Source organism: Symsagittifera roscoffensis, chromosome 1, assembly GCF_963678635.1.
Source record: "Symsagittifera roscoffensis chromosome 1, txSymRosc1.1, whole genome shotgun sequence".
In the NCBI taxonomy this organism is placed as follows: domain Eukaryota; kingdom Metazoa; phylum Xenacoelomorpha; order Acoela; family Convolutidae; genus Symsagittifera; species Symsagittifera roscoffensis.
The window spans coordinates 88,407,216-88,433,284 of NC_087062.1; the positions used below are offsets into that span (position 1 = coordinate 88,407,216).

Consider the following 26,069-nt stretch of genomic DNA (forward strand, 5'->3'; position numbering starts at 1 on the left):
CCCAAAAGCAAATCAGAAGCTCTTAAAGTGGTGGATCACTTCAAAATCAATCTTGGTACACAACCTTTGTGGCTTGGATTCATGCTTAGAAACGAAAAACAACCAGTCAAGAAAGAATACTGGCTGAGTCTCACAGACGAGAGAAAAATGCCGGAAGATTTGTGGTTTTCAAATGAGCCGAACAATAAGGATAAAAACAACGAAGGTTGTCCATTTTTGGGCTCTAAGAAGAGAGTTATTGATGTGAGTTGCAATAACTATAAAGAGGCAAAAGTTATTTGCGAGAGGAATGCAGAAGGCTAAAAAATGGCTGAAAAAAATTTATAACTCGGGCGTTAATTTTCTGAGAATTATTTATTGAAATAACTTCAAATGAAATCATTCATTTTATTGTAATGCAACTGTAGTAATAAAGGTTCTCTATTATTAGACATAAAACTCCACCTAAAATCACCTTAAAAGTACCCTAACACGTTTTCCTTCAAAACCACCTGAGAAGCTTTGCCTGTCCGATTGCTATAAAAGTTAGCTCACCAGCTGATTTAGGGGAGGGGTAAATAATTCAACAGCGAATTAGCTCACCTGCCGAAAAGGGCTCCCTTTGTACTATTTTGTGATATCAATTTTTGGCTGACTGCCCCAAAAGTTTTTCTAAAGGCGCCTTCGACGCCAAAATATATACTAATTTTGAGGGGGGATTGAAGATCGCGCGCCGAAAAAACGCGGTTTTTTGGTCAAAATTTTCCAAAAAGTGCTGAAAAACGCCTTTTTTTGTCTATTTTTTATAGTGCCTTTTTGCTTATTTTTTTAAACGACTTTTTTTGCCTATTATGAGGTCTTTATAGTGGTGTGAGAGGGCTCAGATAATCAATTTTTGGTCGACCAAAAAAAAGGTCGACAAATTTTTTAATTTTTTTTAAATCCTCCCCCCCCCCTCGAGGAAATCCTAGATCCTTCCCTGATTAGCATGCGGACAAATTGAGATATTGCAAACATGTTTGTCTACAAAACTTTACGGAAAAAATCTTTTTACACAACAAAATTTATGCTGATGTTAGGTGGTGTGTTGAAGTAGGGGAAAAAGGAAAAAGCCAACAACTAAAAGCACCGTATTTCACTAGAAGCAATTGCCACTAGTTTCAGGTGAAGCGAAGTGGGTCTAATAGAGGGGGTTTGTCCGCCCCAACCCCTCGCCACAGTTTAACACCCTCATTACCCGAGGGGTCCATATTTGGTACAGTTTTACGGCATACAAACTGTAGAGTCGGTTTCGCTCACCCCACCATAAAATCGGCTAGGTTAGTTGGCATCAGACTGACTTTTGATCCAGGTTCTAGACAGAAACCAACGCACATGTGTGCATGGATGGGCGAGTGTGCGTTCATGTAGTTACGTTTTTTGGTTATTTGTTTTAATTACTCGTTCAATTAAATATAAAGCAACATCGAGTTGCTTTATATTGAATAGGCTAAAGTAGATCCAAAACTTTAGCATCAATGCGTATTTTAGTTGTACGCATAATACTTATCTGATTCATTCACGTTTATGCAAATTTTCACGCTTCAAGAGAGCACCCGCGTTGACCTCCATAAACCGAAAATTTGGTCAACCCGGGCAATTAACCTTCAAATGAATATATTACTGTTGGAACGCGCTAAAAAGTTTAAGAAAGTTTCTTGGGTTCATTACTTCTTATTTTTTTAGTTTTCACCAAGAATTTGTACGTCAAACTCACGGGTTTTGGGGAATCTTCTGATTTTTAGAAATTTGTCGAATTCATGGATGACATAAGTTAAGTTTCACCAAATTTTTTTGATGTTATTATTTAAAAAAAATTGTCTCTCATTAAATCATCGGGTTTTTTCGGACCGAGCTAAACAACGTTTAAAGGTATTTTTGTTATCAGATTGACAGATAGGTCAGATAGAGCTCAAAACGAAAAAAACTCTAGAGAAAAAGCTTGTTTTATCAATACCTGCTAATCTTGACAGTTTGAGACCAAGTAAAAACATTCAGCACAACATGAAAAACTCAGGAATGAAAGATACAACGGTTGTGATGAGCTTGCAGTGTTAAAAATTAGTCCAGTCAATAGAGTTTTACAAGCAAGATTTAATTTCAAAGTGAAGAAATCCTTGAAGACTTAAGATATCGCACATGGCTCTCTTCTTTATAAACCGTTTTTTAATATCCTGTAACACCTGTTGTTTTCGTACTTTTATCTGTTACGAAGAACTACTGAGTTTTAAATGAATTGAAATTTTTTTTTCGAGTCTCCATTGCAAACAATGAATTGCTTAAAAAAACCGCTTCACTGGTCTTATAATTTTTAAACTTTATTTCGCTTTTCGATGAAAATTAATTTTCAGATGTATTTTGTTTAAAGGTTTTCCAAACTTTAAAAATTTATCACTTTTAGCTTTCTTTACTTGTTTGTTAAGCCAGTCTAGTTTTGTCTTAAAAAACTTTATAGATGCTGAAAATGCGCAGATCCAAGCAAAGATAGGGACAAGTTATTTTGCAGTTTCGCAGATGCACAATAAAAATAATCCAAACTAGCTGAAACTGAACCCTCCAATTTTTTCTTGTGTTTTTATGTTTTATGTTTTTAGCTATATTTGTGTTCAAATTTAAACTGAACAGAACAAGACAAAAATTTGAAACTTTTCCATATCCAGAATAATAACGTCAGCATCAGGTAAATCTAGGATTATAACATGACTCAGCTGAGAGTCACGATTGTCGCAATCCTGATTTGCCGCTCTGTATAAAAAGGTGAAGTCATTAGCTTTTATTGTATCCTCACAGTTTTGAGAGAGAGAGAGAGAGAGAGAGAGAGTTGCGTTGAATCAATAAAACTCCCCGCGATAAAAACTTAGAGCTTCTGAACTGAAGGACACACTAAATTTATATCGAACTCTTCAACAAATCCATTTTCAACCAACTGTGTGGTTTTTACTAAGCCACTAGTATAAGACTGTTTTCAGAAACACGTTCCACGAGCTATAAATTTTCCGTAATTTTTTGTTAAGCTTTCAAAGAAATTTATTTTTTTTACTAACTCTAGCATAGTGCCATGTCCTCTGGTTCCCATGTTTTTTTCTAGAAAAATTACTAAAAAGCTGCTCACTGCTTAACATAGACTCAATGATACACACGTTTCGAATCCGGACAGTTTCTTAAAAGTTTCTTTTTTAAAATAAAAATCGCTTTTGAGCGTTTATGCTCCAAATGATTCGCTAATTTTCACAGGATATGTTCCTTTTATCAAAATTCATCAATTTTTGGTAAACTGGTCGAGTCTGGTGTTCTTGATGTATATAAACTTAATTGCGGACAAATTGTTTCTAATCTTAGTTCAACTTCGAACAAAAAAAATTGTTTTGAGTGATCCGTAGAAACGAAGGTACACCTAAGTTCTTGGAATTTTGAGGTCTTAATGCTGTGTTTAGGATGACTTCACTTCCATTTTCAATTCCATTTTAAGAGGTTTTCTTCAATCGCACTTTTGCGCTATCCTTCTTTTAGCAGTAGATCTTAAATCAATTATGTCAAAATTTTTTCGATAGAGCCAAAAGGTATTTTATGAAGATTTGTGCGTTTTTCTTCACAGAGTGTTGTTTTCCCGACTAGGTACCATAGTCGAAATGCTCTGTGCTCAAGTTCAATTCTCAAGCAGATATCCAAAAACTTCCAAACTATTTTTGCATATATTTTTTTTCGTGAAATTTTTCCAATTCTTTGCCTTTGTCATGCATGATTTTTTACTGTAACAACTACACCAGGCAATCATTTTGACAAATTGTTCTAAATTAATAACCGCTTGGCATTAATTTTTGCTCAAATCACGGATTGTTTTCCGGCAACGTTTACCCACAAATCATTTCCGAACTTCTCTTATGACACAAAATTTTCAGTTGAAATTTTGTTTGCGGCTAAGCTTTTGAAGCGCAGGAAAATTTAATTTTTATCGTTTACCCAAAACCTGAATCAGAGTTTTAGTTAATCATAAAATCAAACAAGACTGCTCGTATCAGGGCAAAACCCTGAATGTCCCGACTGCCTTTTAAGGTTTATTGAGCAGCAGTAATACATTAAAAAATTAAATGAAATAAAATAAAATGAAATTTTTTTTCTAAAATTTGAAATTTTTTATCAAAAACATCCCCCCACACGCCATATCAAGTACAAAAAGATAGATTTCGTTCCTTGTAACAAATCAATTATGGCAAATAAGCTTCGTTCAACCAATGTGGAACGATTTATAAGACGGATTAAATCTCCGCTTACGCGTTAATAGCGCGAAATACAGTGCTGATTTAAATTATCCGGACAAAACGAACAAAACTTGAATTTTCAAACGCGTTTTTCTCAAATTGGGTTAAGATTAGACAAAAAGTGAGGAGAACAGAACTTGCTTAGAATTTCACCAGAATTAATATGGTGCTATTTTTTCTCCGAAATTCTCAACAAAAATTTTACCCCAAAAATAGGTCATTTTGGCTTTTTTCAATTAATCAAGAATTACGCAGAAACTACTTTAGTAATTGATAAGAAAATTATATCACAGGAAGCGTCTTACGCAGCTCAACAAAGTTTAAGAGGGGTTAAATCTCAAAGTTTAAGAAGGGCTAAAGGGTTTTATATAGTAAAAATCACATTTATTGACTATCAAGTGAAATTTTTTTCTCTTATACTGGTTTTTGGAGATTTAACCCTTCTCAAATTTTGTTGAACTGCGTAAGAGGCTTCCTGTGATATAATTTTCTTATCAATTAACAGAGTAGTTTCCGCGTAATTCTTGATTAATTGAAAAAAGCCAAAATGACCCATTTTTGCGGTAAAATTTTTGTTGAGAATTTCGGAGAAAAAATGGCACCATATTAATTCTGGTGAAATTCTAAGCAAGTTTTGTCCTCTTCAATTTTTGTCTAATCTTAACCCAATTTGAGAAAATTGCGTTTGAAATTCAAGTCTTGTTCGATTTGTCCGGATAATTTAAATCAGCACTGTATATTGCGCGTTAATTGTTCCAAATTGGTCAAAATGGCCAAAATGGCAATCTTTAAACCCTCATAACTTTACGAAAAATGATCACAGGTGAAATATATTTTCAAATTTAAGCTCAAGACAACAATACCTTTTGAATGATATGAAAAAAATTCCGTCAAAAATGGCTAGTTAAAAAGTCGAAATTTGTCTGAAGAAAAAAAAACCCACCCCGAGCACAAATACTCCGTTACTTTCGTATCGAAAGTCGGAACAAAAAAAATTTCATATAAAATCTCTCTTTAAAAAACATTCTGATTATTGGCAATTCAATCTCTGATAACTCCATTTTGTCAACAAACAATGTAACTTAAAGTGGGATTGGTTTTTTACTAATCCACAAAATTGCAATTCAATCAAATTAAATTGTTTTTTTCCTGCGTTGCGTAACATTTCTCTATAACTGGGACATTGTACTTTCTGATCAAAGAATGTGCGAAATCCCCCTGAATGCGAACATGCTAAGACAATCTTTGCTACTTAACTTAAACTCAGTTATAGAGCAGCCATGAATCGAGAGATATTTTGATGTTTAAAGATCTTCATGATGATTTTAACGAATGAATTATTGTAACTGTTTTGTTTAATTATTTAAAACTTGAACTGCACATAGTGGTTCATGATCCAATTGCTTTGCGGGATTCATGGCAAACACCTTCAAAATTTTTCACAGCAAATCTAAAAGATCCATTTTGCTGTTTTTTCTTCTTTCAAATAAAAAATTATTCTTTTCTGTCCAAAATGAAGTACTTCTCTCATCGTCCTACAACATACTTAAAAAATTTACACCAGGTTGACCCATATCTTCATAAGTTTTCACTTTTTACAAATAATATTTTTAATTACAACAGCTTTTTATTCCGACAACAACTTTTTGAATACAACTACTGTTAGAGTTTGTAGATTGTTATCAAGAAACTGTAGTCAAGAAACTGTATTATGAACCACTTCTCATTCAATTTTGCCTAAATCACGGCAAAATTGATTTAGGCAAAGTTGAATCCGTCAATCTGTACCCAGAAATCATTTTCCATACTTCCATTACGACATAAAATTTGCAGTTGAGTGTTTGTCGCTAAAACTTTGCAGTACAAAAAAGTTATTTTTTATCATTTAACCAAAGCACAAGAAAAAAGTCTTTTTGTTTACCAAAATCTAAATCAGAGTGTTAAATAAAAAATATTATATCATATCAATTTTAAATGAGAAGTCTGTTTTTTTGCAGTTCAAAATCTGATATTTCCATTTTTCAGATATTATTTATTTCATGTTTATCTGTTTAAAATAACATTAAACGATATTACATCGATAGATTACAGATATTGAAGCAGGTTTTTTAGATCCCGAGTCTTACAGGATACGAGAGTGCACCACACTTATCGCTGAGTTTTTGAAGCACAAGATAAAGTTGTTTTTCATCGTTGCCCAAAATCGGAATCATAAAATCTTATAGAAAGTCCATTAATCTATTTTTTTCTCAAAAAATCCAATCTGTTTTATTTGCAGTTCAAACTCAATTTTCAAATTTTTTTGCAGGTATATTCATTTTATCCTAAACCGTGGACTTTCAGGAACTTTCACTAACTTCGAAGTTGCAATTCAATCAAATATAATTCGCTTCTTTTCCTGAACTGTCATTAAACATTTTCTGCACAAAAGGGACAAGTAACTTTCTGATTTGACTTTTTCTGATTATTTCGAGCAAACTTCTAGAGCGCAAAACTTATCCAACGAATTGACTCATAATTTAAAATTGAGGCAATTTCTACTCATTAACTGATAGCTGAGCATTCTGCGTGAAATTTGTTGAGTTTTCCAATTAATTCGCAATGGGAACTCGTCTTAGTTCGATCGAGTGCAGTTTTTCGTAACTCAAAAAAATGGGTTAGAAATTTGTTAAATAGGTGTTTTTCTGACGTCATGGTTCGTTTTTGTTCCGACTTTCAATACGAAAGTAATGGAATATTTGTGCTTGGGGTGGGTTTTTTTTTTCTTCAGACAAATTTCGACTTTTTAACTAGCCATTTCTGACGGAATTTTTTTAATCAATCAAAAGGTATTGTAGTCCTGGGCTTAAATTTGAAAAGATATTCCACCTGTGATCATTTTTTGTAAAGTTGTGGGGGTTTAAAGATTGCCATTTTGGCCAATTTGGGACAATTAACGCGCGATGTATTTCGCGCTAATAACGCGTAAGCGGAGTCTTAATCCGTCTTAGAAATCGTTCCAAATTGGTTGAAAGAAGCTTATTTGCCATAATTGATTTGTTACAAGGAGCGAAATCTATCCTTTTGTACTTTATATGGCGTGTGGGGGGATGATTTTCATAAAAAATTTCAAATTTTAGAAAAAAAGTTAAATTTTATTTTATTACATTTAACTTTTTTTAAGGTTATTACTGTTCCAAAAACCTTAAAAGGCAGTCGGAACATTCAGGGCTTTGTCCTAATACGAGCAGTCTTGTTTGTTTTTAAGACAGTTTTTTTGGACCGAAGAATAATCTCTGAGATAAACAGAAAACGCTGAAAATTAGCTCATCTCATGGCAACTTTCGTACAGATCTTTATACGTCGGAAAATTGTCTATGAAATGAGCAAAACGATTATCAAATTGATTACCACAAAAATCCAAATTCGTGTTTCGTCCTTGTTTTGATCAGATCTAATGCTGAAACATGGTCTGAACACTTTTCAGTTGAACCCAATCGAGTTGAAATTTTTCAAAAAACAATATCGAGACTATATTTTTTTGAAAAAACAACTAAGCAGCGACCAATTTTTTAATGGTGATAAAATGCCATTAAAAGGATGTTTTTGAGCAAACGGATCCCCCTCAAACTTTTTGGGCACTGAGTAATTCAATAATTTAGAAAACTTTGTAGTTGGTGAGCCAAAAATAGATGTCGTAAAATCTTTCTGCGCTTCCCTTCATTTTTTTGCTAGCTTTGTAAACCATTTTTAAGAACTTCCATTTCATAAACAAAGCCTTAAACTCTTCGTTGCACCATATTAAACTTAGGATATTTGAGGATGATGAAATGAAAAAACATTTAAAATGTGAGTTAGCTGTTCGAACTGTTTGTGTTCGGGTCGAGGTCCAGGACTAAATATTTTCAAGATTCCTGTATAACAAACACTTAAAGGTTTATATTGCTTGTTTTCCTTTTTTTTTTTAAAATTGATTTTTTTTGTCCCTACTGAAATAAATCTCTCATTGTGTTACATCATTTATGTAGAGTTTACCCGATGATGACTCGAATAGTCATAAATTTTTACATTCTGCAGATAGTAATTTAATGACAATTATTTTTATTCCGTGAGGTTTCAGTTTTTCCAACTTTTCTAGATGGCGAAGCAAACAAAAATAAGTTTTGGTCTAGCTGAGCGTACGGGAGACAATGGTCAGTGGATATGTTCTTCTCAACAACTTTTGCTTCTATTGAATCAAAATATTTACTCTTATTTCTAACCATCGACTACCTCCGGGACTTCTAGAAATTTTAAATTATCATGACGATCAATTAATTTTGGTTTTCCGCTTCACCTAGGGTCTTATGTTTATTGAGACCAAATTAAGCGGCAACTTTTTTTTTAATGTTCCAATCATTATCTTGCTATTTAATGAACGGGTTATCCCAAACTGCTCTCACCAGTTATTCAGTTTCCGCTTAAGTTAGTTGTTCAGCTCAAAAGACAATAGACTTTAGTGATTTCGTTAACCCTTTCTCAATTTTTATGAAGACTCATCATAAAATTGGTCATCAGCTACTTCCTCCAATAGAATTAAAACTAATATAGGCTTTTGACCAGCTGGCTTTGTTAATGGCGTGATATCTGAGATCAGAAAAACTGATCATGACACAAGTGTCTTAATTGAGATTAGAATGAAACGAGTTCACTCTCCGTGTCTAAAAATACTGAAAGTTGTGCTTTATAAAATTTATTGTGCTATTCAAAAATTTGCTTCATAGAAACAGGGTTAACCTGCCTTTTCAATAACAAAAACTTGTTAATAAAACAGTTATCATTGCAAAAAAAACATGTTTTTTTAAAAATACTATTTGGACTTTTTTCAAATTTGTTTCCTAGGTGAAAAAATTGGCCGTTAGATTAGCAGAATAATTTAAATTCAACTATAAAAATTAATGTGATAAACAATGATAAATTTTTTTTTCAGAGACGGGGAATAAACTCCACTCATTTTGATTCCAGTGAGGGCACTAACATCAAAGTCGAATCGAATTTCCTGTTCTCAGATATCAATATCAAATATCAAAATTAAAGCCAGCTGGTCAAAAGTGTTAATTGGTTTGAAGTATATGAAAAGAAGAATAACATTGAAAAAAACTGAAGCAGTAACGATGTCATTAAAATTAATAGACCTCAGAATTGAAGAGCAACTTAAAAAACTAAACTCGACCACCTGTCGAAGTTATGTTGTTTGTTATTGATGTTTAATCGTGATATCTGAGACCAGGAATTTCGACATTGACCTCAGTGCCTCAATTGATGTCAGGGATTCGACCCCCTACCGACCCAAAGGACCCCCTTTGTACTATTTTGAGAAATTTATATTTGGTGATGGACCCTAAAAGTTATCTAAAGGTGCCTTCGGCGCCAATATATACTAATTTTGAGGGGGGATCGCGCCGAAAAAGCGCAAACTTTTTGTTCAAAGTTTTCCAAAAAGTGCCTAGAAACGACTTATTTGGCCTGTTTTTTTTTCTTCAAAAAAATGCCTTTTTAATGCATTGGGAGAGCTCGGAAAAAAATTGGTTGACATAACAAAAGGTCGAAACAATTTTTAAAATTTTTTGAAAATCCGCCCTCCCCCCCCCCCCTGGAGAAAACACTAGATCCGCCCTTGCATGGATCATTATATAATTAAATGATATTAGAAGTATAAAACTGAGAAAGAGTTCAGAAAGAGTTTTTCTGAACTTGAAGTTTTATTTTTATTCCATTGTTTTCTACCTAGTTGTTTGGGGAGAGAATTTTTGTCGTTAAGCAAAAATGTTTAGGTCAGCAAAAAACAACTTAAATTTTCGATGTAAATGGTAACTGTGTTTTGCCACTTTTTAATTTGCTTATGTAAAGACTGACGACTTAGTTTCATGATTTATGTTCTAGTCGATTGTTTTCTAGCACTGTTTTGGAGTGACCATTTGGAGTCGTTAATAGAAAAAAATGCTTATATTTCATTTTGGGACTCACGGAGCAGGTCTTCTCGTTGGCGATCCTGTATACGATTTGCATTACACTTTAAGAAGGCAGGTTACACTTTAAGATGTTATCTTTATATACTTTAATATAGTAGAAAATTTTATCGAAACGCAAATCGAACGCAAATTTTTGTTTGAAATTTCGTGACTGAGGCCGGTCATGTTGGAAACAAGATTTGAGGAGCGTTAATTTTTAAAAGTTCAATATTCAAAAATTTGTGCTATTCAAAAATTTGCTTCATAGAAACAGGGTTAACCTGCCTTTTCAATAACAAAAACTTGTTAATAAAACAGTTATCATTGCAAAAAAAACATGTTTTTTTAAAAATATTATTTGGACTTTTTTCAAATTTGTTTCCTAGGTGAAAAAATTGGCCGTTAGATTAGCAGAATAATTTAAATTCAACTATAAAAATTAATGTGATAAACAATGATAAATTTTTTTTCAGAGACGGGGAATAAACTCCACTCATTTTGATTCCAGTGAGGGCACTAACATCAAAGTCGAATCGAATTTCCTGTTCTCAGATATCAATATCAAATATCAAAATTAAAGCCAGCTGGTCAAAAGTGTTAATTGGTTTGAAGTATATGAAAAGAAGAATAACATTGAAAAAAACTGAAGCAGTAACGATGTCATTAAAATTAATAGACCTCAGAATTGAAGAGCAACTTAAAAAACTAAACTCGACCACCTGTCGAAGTTATGTTGTTTGTTATTGATGTTTAATCGTGATATCTGAGACCAGGAATTTCGACATTGACCTCAGTGCCTCAATTGATGTCAGGGATTCGACCCCCTACCGACCCAAAGGACCCCCTTTGTACTATTTTGAGAAATTTATATTTGGTGATGGACCCTAAAAATTATCTAAAGGTGCCTTCGGCGCCAATATATACTAATTATGAGGGGGGAGCGCGCCGAAAAATTGCAAATTTTTTGTTCAAAGTTTTCCAAAAAGTGCCTAGAAACGCCTTATTTGGCCTGTTTTTTTTTCTTCAAAAAAATGCCTGCATTTTTTTTTCTTCAAAAAAATGCCTTTTTAATACATTGGGAGAGCTCGGAAAAAAATTGGTTGACATAACAAAAGGTCGAAACAATTTTTAAAATTTTTTGAAAATCCGCCCTCCCCCCCCCCCCCCCCCCTGGAGAAAACCCTAGATCCGCCCTTGCATGGATCATTATATAATTAAATGATATTAGAAGTATAAAACTGAGAAAGAGTTCAGAAAGAGTTTTTCTGAACTTGAAGTTTTATTTTTATTCCATTGTTTTCTACCTAGTTGTTTGGGGAGAGAATTTTTGTCGTTAAGCAAAAATGTTTAGGTCAGCAAAAAACAACTTAAATTTTCGATGTAAATGGTAACTGTGTTTTGCCACTTTTTAATTTGCTTATGTAAAGACTGACGACTTAGTTTCATGATTTATGTTCTAGTCGATTGTTTTCTAGCACTGTTTTGGAGTGACCATTTGGAGTCGTTAATAGAAAAAAATGCTTGTATTTCATTTTGGGACTCACGGAGCAGGTTTTCTCGTTGGCGATCCTGTATACGATTTGCATTACACTTTAAGAAGGCAGGTTACACTTTAAGATTTTATCTTTATATACTTTAATATAGTAGAAAATTTTATCGAAACGCAAATCGAACGCAAATTTTTGTTTGAAATTTCGTGACTGAGGCCGGTCATGTTGGAAACAAGATTTGAGGAGCGTTAATTTTTGTTGTGAGTGTCAGGATAATTTTTAAAAGGGATAGGTGTCAGTTCGATTGCATGCAATCAGGAAAGTATCAAAGACTCATTAATCCACCTCCTCCCTCACATTAGCATCTAAAACAGGTTGTATTCGTGAGTCATTGAATTTACTAGCTAGTAGATGAGGATGGACTGTGTTTGGAAATGGGTAATTGCTATTTGCATGCCAAACTTCAAAACAATCGGGCAAGGTTAACGTAATTTTCATAAAGCTCAAATCAGAGGCGGTGGGGGGGGGGGGTTAAAGAGTCGAAATAGGGATTTATCAGATCAAGGGAGTTCATTTTTGCTGACTGATTGTCGTCCTTTTTGCTCAGTGGTTGGACGTGCAGCGCCCCGAGAATTGCCTGCTACCTGTTTTTTTCGTTCAAAGAGTCGCAAGAAATCCTCTCTGAATTTTCGGCCGAAGATGACGTAGATGAGAAAATTGGCCGAATTGGTTACAGACTGAAGATTGCATTGGATAGAAGTGAGCACTTGGTGCTTTACTTCCTCTGCTAGGGTCTCCCGTCCGATGTCCAGCTTAAGTCGAATACAAATCGTAAACCCGAGACAGAAAATCGCGAAAATGACTCCGACTATTATCATTTGCCGGGTCATTTCAATGTCCTACCAAAGTTCAAGTAGGCTTTATTGATAAGAACAAACAATATACCAATTACAGTTGCATTTGCAAGAAACAGTTTTAATGCAATTTGATCATTAGACTTTTTACTAGCTTTATTTAGTCGGAAAAATTATGAGCAGCACAAGAAAAAGCTATGATTTTTCCAAGGTGATTTATAAAAAAAACGAACTGTTTCTATCAGCCCAGTACTACCAATGATTTCAGTGCCATTTTTAGTTCTTTTTGTAAAACTAGTTTGAATACTCAGTTGGAGCATTCAAAGCTTCGCTTTGATGATTTGAGTTTTTAAAAATTGATACCATATAAAATTGTAAGAAAACTGGGTCCAGACTTCGCTTGCTTTAATAAACAAAATTGTTGTAAAGAAAAAATACAACCCCAACATATATTTTCAGTTTTTTTTTGGAATTCGGAAAAAATATTGCAGTAAAGCAAAATCGAAACGGAATGTTCCAACCGCATTGAATGTCAGAAAACAAATTCAACATTTAGAAGAAACTTTTCGCAATTTTTTGCCTTTTTTTGAAAAAAAAACGAAACTGAGTGGTCATAATATCGAAAAAACTTAATTTTGCAGTAAAAATAAATTGAGAGTTCAGTCGTTTTTGCATATCATTTTTCAAACTCGTACCTAGTCCGAAAAAAAACAGAAATACAGACATGTTTTTCTTGGCACTGAGAGACGTTTTAGAGTTTTTGGAACCCAAATCACGAGCATTGTGCTTTAATAGAGTACTTGACCTTCTATGAGATTTTTTTGAGGTCAAAATCGAAGTAAAAAAAGGCCCTAGAAAATGCAGAAAAAAAACATCCCAAGCTATAGTTCCTTCCTTTCATTTAGTAAAGTGGTCGGAACAGAAACAGCAGATGTCTTTCCATAAAATTTCTTTTTGAAAAAAAAACAAAATTTTGTGCTGCAAGGAGAAGTCTTGAATTCTTTAATGCCCCTTTAACCCGATGAAAAAAAAATGTCGGTTTAGGAGGGTTTGAAGGAAGTTTTGGAAAATATTATCAAGTGGAAAACAAACCCTTCAAAATTGAAATTGGGTTTGCAATTTGCTTTTATCAAACGTTACCAGACGCAAAACATAGCAATTTGTACAAATTGTTTGGGGGATTAATAAAGAAAAGATGGAAGCAGAATGATTGATAATATTTTCCAAAACTTCCTTCAAACCCTCCTATTGAAGGAAGTTTTGGAAAATATTATCAATCATTCTGCTTCCATCTTTTCTCTATTAATCCCCCAAACAATTTGTACAAATTGCTATGTTTTGCGTCTGGTAACGTTTGATAAAAGCAAATTGCTAGCCCAATTTCAATTTTGAAGGGTTTATTTTCCACTTACGCATTAATGGAATGTAATATATCGAGTGTTATGAACCCCAATTTAAGTTCAGTATTTGAAGTAGTCGGAAACAAATCCAAACAAGACTGCTCGTATCAGGGCGAAGCCCTGAATGTTCCAACTGCCTTTTAATGTCTATGGAGCAGTAATAACATGAAAAAATTAAATCTAATAAAAATTGATTTTTTTTTAATTTGAGATTTTAAAATGTGAAAATTGTAAAAATCATCCCCCCACACACCATATAAAGTACAAAGTGATGGATTTCGCTCCTATTAACAAATCAATTATGGTATATAAGCTTCCTTCAACCAATTTGGAACAATTTCTAAGACCTATTAAATCTCCACTTACGCGTTAATAGCGCGAAATATATCGCGCGTTAATTGTCCCAAATTGGCCAAAATGGCAAACTTTAAACCCCCATAACTTACGAATGATGACAGGTGAAATATCTTTTCAAGTTTAAGCTCAGGACAACAATAGCTTTCGAATGATATAAAAAAATTCCGTCAAAAATGGCTAGTTAAAATAGTCGAAATTTGTCTGAAGAAAAAAAAACCCACCCCGAGCACAAATATTCCGTTACTTTCGTTACAAAAGTCGGAACAAAAAACTTCACTCCATACATTTTGCCAAGTGTAAACTGATGTTTATGATAACATTTTTTGAAAAACAAATATTTTTCTTTAATTCAGTTTGGTTCGATTTATGACTGGAAGAAATAACCGCTCACATATGATAACACAAAAAACGGCACGCGTCAATTGTCACAAATTAGCCAAATTGGCTAATTTCGGACCCCTGTAAATTTACGGAACATAATAACGAGTAGCAATTTTATTAAATGTTTTCATCGGCAGTTTTTAAAGTTTAGATGATAATTTGAAAATGTCGTCAAAAATGGCTAGTTGAAAAGTCGAAAATTGTCTGATGGTAAAAACCATCATGAGCATAAATTTCCGTCTCTCTCTTCAAAAATCCGAGCAATAAAATTTTTTTCCAGAAACTAGACTGCGACTTTTTTTGAGTGAGGTATTGATTTAGTTCCCCGCTAACCTTTCAATAGACCGAAACAAATTGCGTTGTAATTATCCCAAACTAGCTAAATTGACAATTTTCAAACCCCATAACTTCATAATTTAACGAAAATTAATCGCAGATAAAATATCTTTATGTGTTTCAGCTCGGGACATCAGCACTTTTCAGGTGATGATAAGAAATACCATGATCACTAGTTCAAAAAGTTGAAACTGACCAATTGAGGAAAAAACAAATAGAGCACAAATATTCCGTCGTTTCGAAAGACGAAACAAATCACGCATATTTGACTCCATTTTTAGACTACATTCGCAAATTTGTATGAGAAACTTTCAAAATAATTTTGTGCTTTTTTGAGCATATAGAGACTAGTCGATTCAGTATTCTTGCCTTATTGAAAAAACATTCACTAGTGGAGACATTTTGCAACTCTTTCTAAATGCATAGAATGGTCAGTTTTTGCATGCAAACTCAAGAAAAAATTGATCACTCACTCAGTTGAGAAAAAACCCGCATTCGTAAGAAATTTGCTTTATGTCTGCTTGAACTTAACTGACGACCTTTCGACTCATTCCTGCTGAATTGTTGGTGCGTCTTGCGATGTGTTTTTGAGTTTGATGCCACAATTTCAGAATGACGATTGAAGTGAAGATAGCCACAGCAACTAGCGGGATCAAACCACTGAAATACACGCCAAAAATTGGCGCGAATTCTTGATACGCTCTGGAAAATGCCCCTGCGAAGTTCATCGGTCGACAAATATTGAATCTTACACGGATCAATTTAATTTTAGGCTCCAGTACTGCGGATCAATTTTTTGAAGGGATCGAACAGTGCTCAAGACCCATTTATTCGAAATTGTTTTTTTTAGTTCTAACTAAAGTTGAAAATGTTGTCATTGAACTATAATGTTCTTGTTTGCCATAGTAGTTTGGGAGAGCTCAGAAAATCAATTTGGTCGACCTAAAAAAGGTCGACAAATTTTTCAAATTTTTTTTTTTGGAAATCCGCTGCCTCCCCCCATCCCCCCTCGACCGTCGGCCTATTATCGGTCGGCCTTTTTTCTTTTAGATCAACCAAATTCATTTTCTGAGATCTCCGAAAGCACTTATAAAGACCCTATTTTGCTAACAATTTCTGCGCCGCAAGCAAAATATCGGAGAAGCTGACTAGAAATAAAATAGGCTCTCCCTCAAAATTAGTACGTATTTCGACCCAAAACGGATGTCGTTAAAATAGTACCATAAGAGGAAATAGTTATCGAAAATAGTACTGGGTGGTGGGGAGGGGGGTCGAATATTTGAAAAAATGGGTTCCCCTCCCGGTCTTCCTAACTCCACCATGATTCGTTGCATGAGATCAATTATTTATTCTTACTTTTGACTTAACTGTACTTATGATTTGATTTTTGATTTTACTTGGAGGGGGGAGCTTAAAATAAAATTGGTTCCTGGGATCAACACGATACCAGACAGCAGCCGGAATGGAGTAAATTGCACTGAACAGATAGACGACAACTGTAGATGCTACACACAAATTCACCTTCCCGTACACTCGGTATTTGAAGGGAAACATCACGGCGATGCACTTATCCAGGCTAAAGCACAAGAAAAGGAATTCAGTTGTACCGTTAGCAGAAGAATTGAACATCGAGCTAGAAGTAAGGATGCTTTTAAGGGTCTCAACGGGGACCTAACCCGAGTCCAGGCGCTCGAATTGGTCGAACTCCTCAAAAATTTAACCTAAATGTCATGAGCGGATCTCCAGATGTTCAGTTCCTTATACTTTGATTGAAAATAAACTTTCATTTCTGAACCGCTATTAAAATGACTTTTGAAGAAAAAGATTGTATATATTTGAGCCCGAAACGTTCAATCTTTGAAGAATTTCAATTTGGCCATACTTGATTTTGTAGCTGCTGATTGAGTAACGGATGAAAAGTTTTGTTTAGTTCCATTCGTTTTCCAAAAATTTTAAACTGCTTGCATTTTAAGTTTTTGAGGAAAAAAACTGAACGTAACTGTCATTCTCGCAAAAAAATGTCAAAGCTTTCGAAACCTGGTATAATTCCTTTGTAACTCTTAGTATCGCTCTTTGAATCTTTCACAATCTTTTCCAATGCCGTATTTGCAATCATTTTAGCCATAACAGGGCTCCACACTTCTTTTTGAAATGAATTCACAATTTTTGTACCGCAAAACAATAACTACAAGAATATTTTCATCAGCTTTCTCGTCAGCAATTGTGTTGAAAACGGAAATCAAAATGAAAATCAAGTTATTTATAAAAATGGATGTGTTTATTTACAAACATCGTATAGAAATGATAAGCAAAACATAGAAAGAAGAATTCACGTAACTCGATTTTTCGACCACTTGACTTTGTTCGGGGAAATCAGGCCAAAAATAAAAAGTGAAATAGTCAATATAGCACTCCTCGTTTTCATGTGCACATATATGTATAATTTCATAGTCGAGCAATTATTATCCTAGCAGTTCGACCACAGACATACATTCATCCAAAAAAAATTTATTATATGTATAAATTAAGCTTCTTGTTGGTGCTGTAAATGCGCCGAAAAAAATTCTGAAAAAGTTTTAAAATAAAAATTGATTCTTTCTCTGATTTTTAAGGTTCTTTTCGTACAATTACCAGTGTGTGCGGGTGGTCGGAACGTTCGGCACTAATGATACAACTACTCGCTACCCGGGTCGCATTGTGTTTATACCTGAACAGTACAGTCATGTAGTAGGAGCAGGTGGTGGTTATCCACGAGAAGAACTTGAACGATGCACACATGACGTCACCCCCGAGCGATGCGACCGAGATGTCGAACAGAGACAGCAGCGTGTCCAGGATTCCGTCGTAGAACACCGAGAGCAGGTCTACACAAGAGAAACAGTTCTTGCTTTGTTGCTGTGATTTGCTTGATTTTTTTCAAACTGCAATGTAAGAAGAAGAGAAATTCATTTTAAATAAATTTAACAAATAAATGTTAAGAAATAAATTTTTGATGCAATTTTTTTATTTTCTAAGTTAAAAAAATGCATTAAAATATTATTTCCTAACATTTTTTTGTTAAGTTTATAAAAAATGAAATTATTTTCTTAAATTGCATATCAAGTTAACAATGAGTTATCAAAAATACATAATGGCTCAACTGCCCAAACAACGCTTCATGGCAGGGGCGAACTTAGTTTTTTTGCGGTAAATCCCAAATTGATTTTCTGAGCTCTCCTAAGACATTGAACGAAAAACATGTATGTGCCTTGAGAAAAGTTCTAGGGTTAGCCTGCAAAAATGGATGTGGTAAAATGGTCGGTAAGGCCGATTTCAAATTCTTGGGAGGTTGACTTCCTTGCGTTGCCAACTTCAACTCATTCCCTAAAGCCACCTTTGAGTCATGGTATGCATTTTCCAGTGTTTTACATTGTGATTTAAATTTCATTTTAAAAATGATGCTTAAAGCTTTTCACAAAAAAGTTGGAATATGGCAGAGGACATAATTCACCTGTCAGAGCCAGAGCCCACATGAATCCAGCTCCAGACGAGATTCGATCCCAGGTTGAAATGACGACCATAGTGAACACATTTCCCACGCAGCCGAAGAGCGAAATGGTCGAACAGAGTATTTTCATTGCAAACACGAACAGAGCAGCATCAGGGTAGGCATCTTCCCAAGACTCCCCCGAATAGAAGTAGCCGTATCCATTGTCATTCTCGTCGAGAACCAACGAGCTGTTGATTATTGTCTGAAATAAAAAAAAAGAGATCAGACTATAAATCAGTGCTTTGGGAGAGCTCGCAAATCATCTAAGTCGACCTAAAATCTTTTTTTTTGAAAAATGCCCCCCCATCCCTCAATAAAATCCTAGATCCGCCCATGCTATAAATTCAAAAAATGCGCAAGTTTGGCTTGAATTTTAAGACCGAATAAAGGATTAGCATTTTGTGCAAGAGTACCCGGTTCTTTTAGTTGAAAACGGACTATCTGAAACAACCACTACATCACGGATACAAAAAACCGAACACAAGACGGGCGGATCTAGTATGTTCACAAGAGTCTGCGGATTTTTTTGAAAAATTTGTCTACATTTGTGCCCGAAAACCTTGGTCAATTTAGATTTTACAAAAAAAGCGAAAACATCCCAAAACATCTAAATTAACTTATACTCTTCCAGATATTTTCAGACAAAGTAGCATGAGAGCTCAGTGCAGATGGTGATATTGATCAAAAATCTTCATGAAGATTGAAAGCCTATCTCGTCAGGGGCGGATCTAGGATTTTCTGGAGGGGGGGGCGGACTTTCAAAAAATTTTCAAAAATTTTGACGACCTTTTTTTTTAGGTCGACCAAATTGGTTTTCCGAGCTCTCCTAAAGCACTAAAAAGACACTAAAAACCGTTTTTGGGCACTTTTTGGTAAATTTTGACAAAAAAAATGCTTCTTTTTGGCGCGCGCTCCCCCTCAAAGTTAGTATAAACTGGCGACAAAGGCACCTTTAGAAAATTTTTAGGGTCGGTCGACCAAAAATTGATTTCGTAAAAATTACCAAAAGGGGAAGAACTCTTTGGGTCTACAGGGGGTCGAAATCCACCCCTGTATCTGGTAATTTTCTCCGACTTTCGATTTTTACATGAATGCAGAGTTTTGAATTTTTTCTGAAATGCCTTCTGAAGTAGTGAAATATTTTCTAATATGGTTTCTGTTGAACGCTTTATATCAAAAAAGCTGGCTAAAACTAAATGAGATGCAATAACTTAATGTGTAGCGGTCAAAAAAATTAAATTTGTCTGCCATTGACTACGTAACGGCTTGTGTTCATGTTCACGTAAGAATAAATCAAATTTGGCACCTGAATCTGATTTCAGAAATCAATTAACAATTTTCAATATTGGCCGAGATTGTAAACTTACAATTTGGTTTGGGTGGGCAGCTTCAATGACATTGAAAATTTTATGATGTTTTTTACTGGCTTGATTTTCCAATCGTGAGGAAAAAATCTCATTTGATTGCAAACTTTTTTAAAAAACAAATTAACCTTTTCTCCAAACTCGGATACCGCAAATAAAAGTTAGTATGTTTCGAGAGTTTTCTCAGCTAAAAGCCTTTTCTTTAATGATTCGAACAACAAAAAAAACGTCGAAAAGAACTGGTTTGAAAATTTTGGCTTTTAGCCCAATTTTGAGCCAGGTTATGTTTTGTAATAGAACCCTCTGAATTTGGTCGTAAAATAGAAAAACTATTTTTAAAGTTTCATTTAGCACTTTCTTGCTTTTTTTGAGACGCTTTGATTTTTTGTTTTGTGATCAATCTTTCAAGTGCAACTGTTTTTATCTTGGATTTTATCTTGAAGTTTTCATGTAGTTGCTTTTTTTATACTGTGCAGAAAAATCGACACACAATTTGTTTAAAAAAGAATTTCAAGTTTTTTTTCATTCCGGCCGATTGAAAATTGTGAAGAATTTTTGTATGTGGCGGTATTATAGTTTTATTTAATTTTATTTTCCATGCAAATTGGAACTACTAATTAGCCGAGGGAACTACTAATCAGCCATTTCAGACGTTATTTGAACGACATAAAAAAATTGTGAAAAACTTTTTTCAAAGTCCGGAAAAACCGGTTTAAAATCTTTGATTTTTGGTCTAATTTCCAACTAATAAGGTGAGTGTGCAGGCTTACAATAGCTTATTTCAACTTTTTTTATGTCGCAAAAATTTTGTTTTAATCGAATAAAGTTTGCTTTTTTTAGTTTTTTAGCGTCATTTTGGGAATAAGAAATTTCAAGAAGATAAAAAAAATCAGCAAAAGTTATAATTTTTTTTTGAAAATTTTAAGAAAATATATCATTTAGTTTTAGTCTTCGTTAGCGGATCTCTAAAAAAATTGTTTTCCAACCGGCGTATTTGAGTACATGACTGTCGAATGTGCTCAATTTCTGTTTTTTTTTCGTTCTGATGTTTTTATCTTGCCACACGCACATGTTTTTTAAGGCTATGATAGGAACATTCTGTGATACTTGCAAAGTAACCGGCTATCCTTGTTTCATGATTTTGGTCGGAAATTATGATTGGAAACAAAATACTTAAAGTTAAAAAAACAAAAAAAAAATAAAAATAGGTTTTTTGCTTCGCTCATTTTTTGAAATACTAAAAGAGTATTTGATTGCTTATTGAGCAATAAAATCAGGTAATAATTTTGAAAAGTATCCCAGAAAATTTAGTATGGAGTTTTTGTAAGAAGCTTCTAGTGTGAAAATATCATTAATCTGAAAAAGCATTTTTTTTAGTATTTCGATTATTATTCTTTTAAGTATTCGGTTTCCGGTTGATAAGGCTTTATTATCATACCTTATTCGACATCCTACCAGTTTTTTGTGATGAACAAAAAATCTTTTAAAAAACAGAACTTACAAATTTGATAACTGCCAGTATAATAAACAGTTTTGATATAGATATCTCTTTGAAACAACCAACAAGACTGCTCGTATCAGGGCAAAGCTCTGAATGTCCCGACTGCCTTTTAAAGTTTGTGGAGCAGTAATAACATAAAAAAATTAAGTGTAATAGAATAAAATGATTTTTTTTTCTAAAATTTGAGATTTTTTATGAAAATCATTTCCCACACGTCATATAAAGTACAAAAGGATGGATTTCGCTCATTGTAACAAGCAAGCTTCTTTCAACTAACAATTTAGAACAATTTCTGAGACGCATTAAATCTCCGCTTACGCGTTGATAGCGCAAAATATATCGCGCGTTAATTGTCCCAAATCGGCCAAAATGGCAATTTTTAAGCCCTCATAACCTTACAAAAAATAATCACAGATAAAATATCGTTTCAAATTTAAGCTCAGGGCAACAATCCCTTTCGAATGATACAAAAAAAAATCCGTCAAGAATGGCTAGTTAAAATGTCGAAATTTGCATGAAGAAAAAAACCCACCCCGAGCAAAAATATTCCGTTACTTTCGTATCGAAAGTCGAAACAACAATGGTTAGCCTGCGCTAATAGAATCAATAGTTAACTAAATCCATTTTTGGTCTATATTTTGATAGAAACAACCTGCAAGTTATCGAGATTTTAGTGAACTTTTTTATACAAATTCTATACAAACAGATTTTGTGAAACTTTTTACAAGTTGCGCACAACTCAACTACAGATTGTAGACTAAATATCTAGAGATTATGTATAGATTATATCAAGATTTGTACAGATTTTGTAATTCCTCACAGTAAATTTTACAATGAACTAAAAATACCTTTTTTTGAATACATCAGTAAACAATTCCAGCAACTATTTGAAAAAAATTTTTATAGAAAGTTAGTTTGAAACACTCTGAGAGAAATAAAAAAACGATTATTTTTATAATAAAATTAAAAAAAAAACTTTCTAGCAAAATTGTTTATACTTACTTCAGTGATCAGTTCCTCGGACATTACAAAACTGCAAACGGTAAGGCAAACCTTGCTATATTGTGGCCTAGTTTCTCCTAAAATGTTCAGAATTTTTAGGAAAATGGAAAATGACTATTTTTAGAGCCCATTCCTAGACAGAACAATGGCTGCCTCAATTCGTGCCTTTTCCCCCGAGTTTTAATGACCATCAAAGGGTTTTTATCTGCAATTAAAAACCTCAGCGCTGTGCTTATCAGTTGATGTACAGCTAAATTATTCGGAACAAATTAAACCACCAATTTCGATCTTAATTTGCGCCAAATAACTTTTTCAGGGAAAATATGTTCTAATCAGAGTAATTTGTTTCGAAAAAAGTGGATGACCTTTCAAAATAAAGGAGTGTATCTGACAATTGCTAATTTGGCTTCCAATTAACTTTTTTTGATGTAGCCGCTTTAATTATTACGATCTCAGTGATGAAATCTAAAACGAATTGATGAGTGGAAAAGATTAAGAGAAAAATTAACAAACCTATCAGGTTTTTGAAAGATGATAAAAAAGATTATCAAAGTTAAAAAAGTATCGCCATTTATATCTTTCATTTTTCTAATCATAGATATATCTATCTTTTTTCTAAAAAACAGTACAAAATTTTTCTTTGGTTTTTAGAACAACACAATAGATCTAAATACCAAATTAAACTCGCAGACAAAATTTGTGCTGCGATGCTTGGTCAATGTTCAAATAATTATTTTTTCTTCTTCACAATTCGACGGACATTTTATGTCCGTCGAATTGTGAAGAAGAAGAAAAAATAATTTTGTAATTTGTGATATCTCCGACTTTCCAACGTGAAGGAATGATTATACGTGGGGTGCCTTTTTGTCCAGCAACAATCGAGCTTCTTTTGAACTGTGTTTTTGAAAACAAAAGTTGATTTGTGTTTTTGTAGCAACTTGGAACCAGTTCAAAACAAGTATTTATTATAAACCTTGACATTTATCACCGCAAAATATTCATATCTATCCAATCATGATTCATTACTAGCCATCAAAATAATATTAGCCATCAATTTAGAGACATCGCTTTATTGCCACTGAAAATGGGCGGTCTAAATATCAAGCTACTTTCTGACTATGCGAGCGTTTTAGAATGGTCAATTAAAGCATCGTCAGTATAAGACATATACTATCGATTAACAGCTTTATCTGAGCAAGAAAAAATGTAAACAAAAATTAAAGCACTTAAAACTGAAAGAACAAACCAAAAGAGAACTAAGCTTTTGAACAACGCGAGTGAAAGTGAAAAATACGCTGAGCTAACCTCCGAAAAAGAAGCCTCAAACTGGTTGCAACTTAGCAGATATATAATTTCAACCTCAAAAAATCCGAATTCCGGGATGGAATTTATCTGAGATATGGACGGGAACCAACCAACATTCCACTCACATGCGCATGTGGTCAACTTTTTGACCTTACCCACGCCTTTCACTGTGCGAAGGGTGGATAGACCGACATGAGGCATGACGAAATCAGAGATACCTTTGCCAACTTCATGAGCGAGGTTTGCTATGATGTTGAAATCGAGCCGAAACTTCAGTCGTTGCAAGGCGAGAGCTTTGTCAACAATTCAACGAAAACTGATGAAAGCGCTCGACTAGATGTAAAAGCAAACGGATTATGGAGCTCAAGGTTTAGCCGAACCTTCTTTGATGTCAAAAGTCTTCAACTTGCACTCAACAACTTCACGAAGATTACTGAAATAAATATCTAAAGATTCGCCTATAAAAATCACGAATCAATAAAAAACTCAAAATAACAACAGAGAGTTCTACACGATGAGCAGAGCAGCTTCGGCCCGCTCTTTTTTGGCTGCACTGGTGGTGCCGCACCATCAGCTACGCGAACAATTCAGCTCATAGCTGAAAAACTTAGTGAAAAAAAGGCATGAAGGCTACTCAGAAGCAAAAAAATATAAAAGATCAAAGATAAGCTTCGCTCCGCTCGGGAGCGCTATCCTTTGTATACAGGGGTGCAGATCACTGCGTAAAACGCAATTCATAAACAATTGAAAGTGCTATTATAGAGGAGAGACGTTGAAGTAAATATCTTAGTGACAACGCAATAAATGCTGACTTGATTTAGTTCCTGCAATATTGTTTTTTGATGTGTTTATAGAATGCTGTTATGGGCCCTATCCAGCTTGCCCACGACCGTACCTGAACAGTAGGGCCCCTTTTATAATTTATTTTTTTATCATGATCCATTACTAAAACTTGCGATAAATTGTAAAGCTGAAACATTTCATAGTTTCAGACAGAGAAAATATAATACAGAATGAAATCAGTTGCTTTCTTCTCTCCTTTTTAACCTCTAAAAATTCCAGTATATTCTAGATCAATTGAGACTAGATGATTTAAGAGTAAGATTAGGATTGGTATTAGACTAAGAAGTTGCACGAATCTATCCGGCCGAAGAGACGAACAGACGATATACCCTCTCCGAAATTACTCTTTGAGAAGATCACTCCGGATCTAAACTCAAAATTCAAAATATTGATAACCTAAACTCAAAGCAAAAGGAAATTATTGCAAGCATCATAAACATAGAAAAATATATCGAAAAATATTTAAGATTTTCAGTGATTTTCGAGTTTTTCTTTGAAATTGCTGCGAGGATTTTGTTAATGCTCTTCAATTAAAACAAAACAAATTACTTCTTACTTCACTTGTCATCAATTGAGTTATCAAAAATTGTTTCGGAACTCTAATTTGTCAGTAAAAAAAAACTGTTTATCAACTTTTTTTTAGCCAAACGGAACACAGTCTATTGTTATTAATTCCATAATTTTGCAAGAAAGTTACAGCATTATGCGTGTATTGAATCAATCACATGGTCGGAGATCACCAAAAACCAAAATACGGGTTGATAAACATTTTTAGTACGTTCTTTTGTCATTCTCCGTCCTTTTATTCACAGAGCAAGTACTTCCAGTGCAGCAATTGCGAGAGCAAAAAAGCGATCTGTCTCAATAGAAACTTCGGCCGTCGAGGTTTGTGATTTATCTTTTGACCGAGGCGGCTCAAGCACAAGTTAAAGTTGGAACGAAGTTCCGGAGTCGAGAAGACCTAATAATTGAGCACAAAAACATAAAGTCGAGTCGGTTGAAGCATAAAGTCGAACGCAAAGTCGAAACATGAAGTTCAAAAAACATGAAATTCAAAAAACATCGAGAGCAACTTTTTCTGAATGTTTCCTCTTTTCAAAAATTTTAACATTTTATGCTTAGTAAAACGCTGCTACAAATAATTTAGATTTAAACTAGGCTCATATTCAGAGTCATAAAAACCAGTGTCGTCAAATTGGCTTGAAATATTCAAATTAAATTTTTATCGATACTGACGTTTTTCAAGTCTGGGTAAGAGCTAAATAGGATCAATAATGATGCCCTACTTGACTTTCTGAACCTTTTCTTTGAGATAGTAATTAAAATGCTACGTCAAAGTTCTTTCCATTATGTTGATTATTATTCGGTATAGATACATGATGATGATTCAAGCTTTGGGAAAAATAGTAACATTTTATACTGTCATTATTTTAAGTTTCAAACATCAATCTCTTTCGATAC

The 26,069-nt window shown here is 33.9% G+C and overlaps 3 protein-coding genes across 3 annotated transcripts in view; 1 reads left to right on the forward strand and 2 right to left on the reverse strand.

Moving 5' to 3' along the window:
• LOC134851783 (DNA-directed RNA polymerase II subunit RPB3-like) overlaps positions 1–26,069 on the reverse strand; it is a 422,117-nt gene that overhangs the window by 68,232 nt on the left and 327,816 nt on the right. The window lies entirely within an intron of this gene.
• Positions 1–26,069, forward strand: part of LOC134851791 (peptide methionine sulfoxide reductase MsrA 2-like) — a 192,314-nt gene that overhangs the window by 55,304 nt on the left and 110,941 nt on the right. The gene's annotated exons all lie outside the window — the stretch shown is intronic.
• LOC134840503 (cysteinyl leukotriene receptor 1-like) lies at positions 16,403–22,630 on the reverse strand. The gene is made up of 4 exons (XM_063856351.1): positions 22,461–22,630; positions 18,555–18,795; positions 17,772–17,928; positions 16,403–16,640 (listed from the first exon to the last, which is right to left on the reverse strand). Exons 1-4 carry the CDS (start codon positions 22,482–22,484, stop codon positions 16,403–16,405), a joined length of 660 nt encoding a protein of 219 aa, XP_063712421.1. The 5' UTR covers positions 22,485–22,630.

Excerpts from the sequence above, each read along its gene's own strand:
- LOC134840503 (XM_063856351.1), bottom strand. The coding sequence starts at position 22,484 with ATGTCCGAGGAACTGATCACTGAA. Across the intron at positions 17,929-18,554 it reads GTGGGCTCTGGCTCTGACAG|ACCTGCTCTCGGTGTTCTAC; the intron begins GTGAATTATGTC and ends TCTCTTGTGTAG. Across the intron at positions 16,641-17,771 it reads TACATGACTGTACTGTTCAG|CCTGGATAAGTGCATCGCCG; the intron begins GTATAAACACAA and ends CTTGTGCTTTAG.